This window comes from Otolemur garnettii, unplaced genomic scaffold, assembly GCF_000181295.1.
Source record: "Otolemur garnettii isolate 467f Iridium unplaced genomic scaffold, OtoGar3 scaffold00008, whole genome shotgun sequence".
Lineage (NCBI taxonomy): Eukaryota > Metazoa > Chordata > Mammalia > Primates > Galagidae > Otolemur > Otolemur garnettii.
This window is the reverse complement of record NW_003852403.1, coordinates 12,568,638-12,568,960: the sequence shown is the minus strand read 5'-3', so window position 1 is coordinate 12,568,960 and position 323 is coordinate 12,568,638. Positions and strand designations below refer to the sequence as shown.

Sequence of the window (323 nt, the reverse complement as noted above, 5' to 3'; positions counted from 1 at the left end):
AAGAAGCCCAGTTTGTGGGGATGGTGAATGACAGATGGGTGGGACATTGGTGATATATCTGAAGAGGCCTTCACAGAGAGGGAATTTAATTTTTCCTTCATTCTCAAAAAGCGTGAGTGCAGCCCAGCCTCCTCCACCCAGTTGGTCTCTCCCTGGGCCAAGGGTATTGGACTGGATTATTTTTCCACTCTGTTAAAACCATCAAAGCTTACGTGCTGTCCTACTTCCAGCTGTGTTTCAGATGACTCGGTAAAGCAGTACACATCCCGGGATCACCTCGCAAAGCATTTCCAGGTCCCTGTCTTCAAGTTTGTGGGCAAAGA

General features: G+C 48.0%; 1 protein-coding gene across 1 annotated transcript in view; it reads left to right on the top strand.

Moving 5' to 3' along the window:
• Window positions 1-323, top strand: part of OIT3 (oncoprotein induced transcript 3) — a 28,306-nt gene that overhangs the window by 25,202 nt on the left and 2,781 nt on the right. The window contains exon 8 of the mRNA XM_003783571.3: window positions 231-323. Coding sequence (XP_003783619.1) covers window positions 231-323 — 93 coding nt within the window. The remainder of the gene's footprint in view (window positions 1-230) is intronic.